The 3370-nt window shown below is 33.4% G+C and overlaps 1 protein-coding gene across 1 annotated transcript in view; it reads left to right on the forward strand.

Moving 5' to 3' along the window:
- Positions 1 to 668: 668 nt before the first annotated feature.
- LOC106476777 (mucin-6-like) overlaps positions 669 to 3370 on the forward strand; it is a gene marked incomplete at its 3' end in the record, with an annotated part of 11750 nt that continues 9048 nt past the window's right edge. The window contains exon 1 of the mRNA XM_013937404.2: positions 669 to 756. Within this exon, the coding sequence (XP_013792858.2) occupies positions 690 to 756 (67 nt within the window). The remainder of the gene's footprint in view (positions 757 to 3370) is intronic.

Here is a 3370-nt window from a genome sequence, read left to right on the forward strand (position 1 = left end):
ATTATGTTTAAATAGCTTGAATAAAATGATGATTGATTTGTAGGTTAAATGCTCTAAGTTTAGGACAGATGCTACTTATAAAATATGCCTGATTTTCTGAGAATCAAGCATACAAAAATCAATGATGTACACACAAAAAGTGAAGGAATGCATTATTGTAAAAGCAGGATCCTCCCAGTTAGCACCTTGCTGTTTAGAAACGTCTGAGCTAGCACTGGCAAATTAAAAAATTGAATCACCTGCATTAACTGATTTATGTGGAATTCTTCACACAAGTTCTTGTATTGTATTTCGTTTTTTAATATTACTTAAAAACGTAAATAATGTATAAATAACTTCATACAGTTTTTAAACTATATCTATTGTATACTTATTATTAATTGTTTTCTGATTCACACCAGAGTTTATATAAAACTATAACTATGCTCCTTAGTGTGCATATACGGTATATTAGTCCTTTGTTACACTCACAAGTAAGACTATTTACCCTATGATGAGGTTACAGTTGCTTCCTATGCATGAAAATAGAAATATTAATCCACGTGTGACATTGACAAATAGTAATGATAACTTTAAAATATAATAGACTATGTGGTATATAGTGTCCAGTTTACTTCAGGTGCAAAGTTAATACTTGAAATAAATTCTTAAATTACTTTCACAGTCTCTCTGGCTGTCCAATCGCAGCGATGGAGAAGCTAGCCCAGAAGGAGCAAAAGTCAACTCCAAGCAAACCAATCCAAGCCAACAGTTCAAGTAAGTAATCTGATAATTCACTAACTTAAACAAACCAGTAGCTAACAGAAGTATTCATACAAACCAATAGATGGAGCTGTGAATAGTAAAGGAGGGACATTTTTTAGCTCCCACAAAAACAAACTAGAAATATGTTAAGTAATGGATTTCAGGGTTGTTGTTTTGTTTTTCTGGAAAAAAATAAGTATTACTTTTCTATTATCAAAGTTTAGAAGTAGTAACACCTACTGTTTAACACCTACTGTCAAAGCTTGTTTTCACAGATATCAGTGGATCCAGTTGTTTACTTCACTTGTTATTTCCTAAACAACTGGATCCACTGATATCTGTGGAAATAACAGGTGAAGCAAACAACTGGATCCACTGATATCTGTGGAAATAACAGGTGAAGTAAACAACTGGATCCACTGATATCTTTGGAAATAACAAGTGAAGGTAAACAACTGGATTCACTGATATCTGTGGAAATAACAGGTGAAGCAAACAACTGGATCCACTGATATCTGTGGAAATAACAGGTGAAGCAAACAACTGGATCCACTGATGTCTGTGGAAATAACAGGTGAAGGTAAACAACTGGATCCACTGATATCTGTGGAAATAACAGGTGAAGCAAACAACTGGATTCACTGATATCTGTGGAAATAACAGGTGAAGCAAACAACTGGATCCACTGATATCTGTGGAAATAACATGCGAAGCAAACAACTGGATCCACTGATATATGTCTTCACCTGTTATTTCCACAGATATCAGTGGATCCAGTTGTTTACTTCACCTGTTATTTCCACAGATATCAGTGGATCCAGTTGTTTGCTTCACCTGTTATTTCCACAGATATCGGTGGATCCAGTTGTTTGCTTCACTTGTTATTTCCACAGATATCAGTGGATCCAGTTGTTCACTTCACCTGTTTTTTCCACAGATATCAGTGGATCCAGTTGTTTGCTTCGCATGTTATTTCCACACATATCAGTGAATCCAGTTGTTTACTTGACCTGTTATTTCCACAGATATCAGTGGATCCAGTTGTTTACCTTCACTTGTTATTTCCACAGATATCAGTGGATCCAGTTGTTTACCTTCACTTGTTATTTACACAGATATCAGTGGATCCAGTTGTTTACTTCAATTTCCCCATATTGATGGGGTTGCCTAAATAGTATCCCATGACTAGTCTTAAACAGGTATTTTGTATCTTTTCAACTTATCCAGCTGTTAGTGCTTATACTGAACACTGGTAGAGCATAATCCAAGATTGACTAGATAAGACTTTGGTAACGTTCTTCAGCTCCATTTCTTGCGGTAGCTTTCAATGGATTGGTGTCTTTGGCAGTTATGGTTATCATGGTGGTAATGGAGATATTGAAATTGAGTTGTCTGTCAAAGGTTGCCCCAGCTACTTCAGAGTTCAATGAGAACTAGGAACATTGTTTTCAGGTCTCAGTTTAAATATCAGGAAGTTCTCCTTCATTTGGAGGCTATGTTCATCATTGGGTGATAGCTTATTTAGTAGTCAAATTCATATGATATTTAAGATTTCCTCAAAATAAATCAGTTATGAAACACAGCTATGGTGCATCTGCATTAACTATTTTTAGAAACAATGAAAAACTGTATTTAAATTAGTCTCAGAATCAATTAAATCAATGTAAATGGTTAAAAGCTTTTCCTCGATTCATTAAGGTTTCTAGTCCACAATTTTGGTATTCTAGATAATATTATAAAAACTCAAAAAGGCAAAATAAATCAGTCACTCAAATCGTGAATTAGACTAATGAGAATTTGAATTGCCGGGAAATGAAACAATTTTCTTAGGATTTCATATATTCGAAATATTTTAAGACTGGTACAGAATAACATAATCCTGGGGAGGTTAAAAACAGATAAACTTTATAATTTGGAGCGTTAGTTAGGTAAAAATTATTTTACAGAAAACCTTGATCAAGTGGTATTTATTTATTCTAATTTCAGGTTAAAAGATGTTGAGAAAAAGGTTTTGGCTCATGGACTAAAATTTAGTATTCCAAATAGAATTAAATTTGAAAATAATTTCTTGTGAATTTGAAAGGTTTCTACAAATACTGTCACACCAACATATCTGGAAAGAATCGGGACAAATTTTTAGTAATCTTAGAACTGAAATTAGTGGCTTAGCTTTCGATTGCTTTTAATAATTATAATAGTAGTTATAAATATAAGTTCAGAAGAATTTGAAGCTTTAGAAAATCTTAGTAAAAATGATAGTATGGTTACCTCTGAGTCAGAAGAAAGGAATAGTATTTTTATTTTAGATAAAAATAATTATTTAAGAGAAGTAGCAGAAGAAATTGTAAGTGATTCTAGAAAATTTGTGTAACTACAGTATTATCCTACTGATGAAATGGCGGCTAAATGACGATGGTATTTACTACACTGAAGAAAGATAGCATTCTTAATGAAAATCATTATTTGAATATTAGACCATCAGGTGGTCATCCAGGAATCTCCTATGGTTAACAAATGTTCATACAGCAGGACGCCCCTTACGACCAATGGCATCTAATACTAGAACTTATAATTACTCTTTATTTGAATATTAGACCATCAGATGGTCATCCAGGAATCTCCTACG

The sequence above is a fragment of the Limulus polyphemus genome, unplaced genomic scaffold (genome assembly GCF_000517525.1).
Source record: "Limulus polyphemus unplaced genomic scaffold, Limulus_polyphemus-2.1.2 Scaffold11530, whole genome shotgun sequence".
Classification (NCBI taxonomy): Eukaryota; Metazoa; Arthropoda; class Merostomata; order Xiphosura; family Limulidae; genus Limulus; species Limulus polyphemus.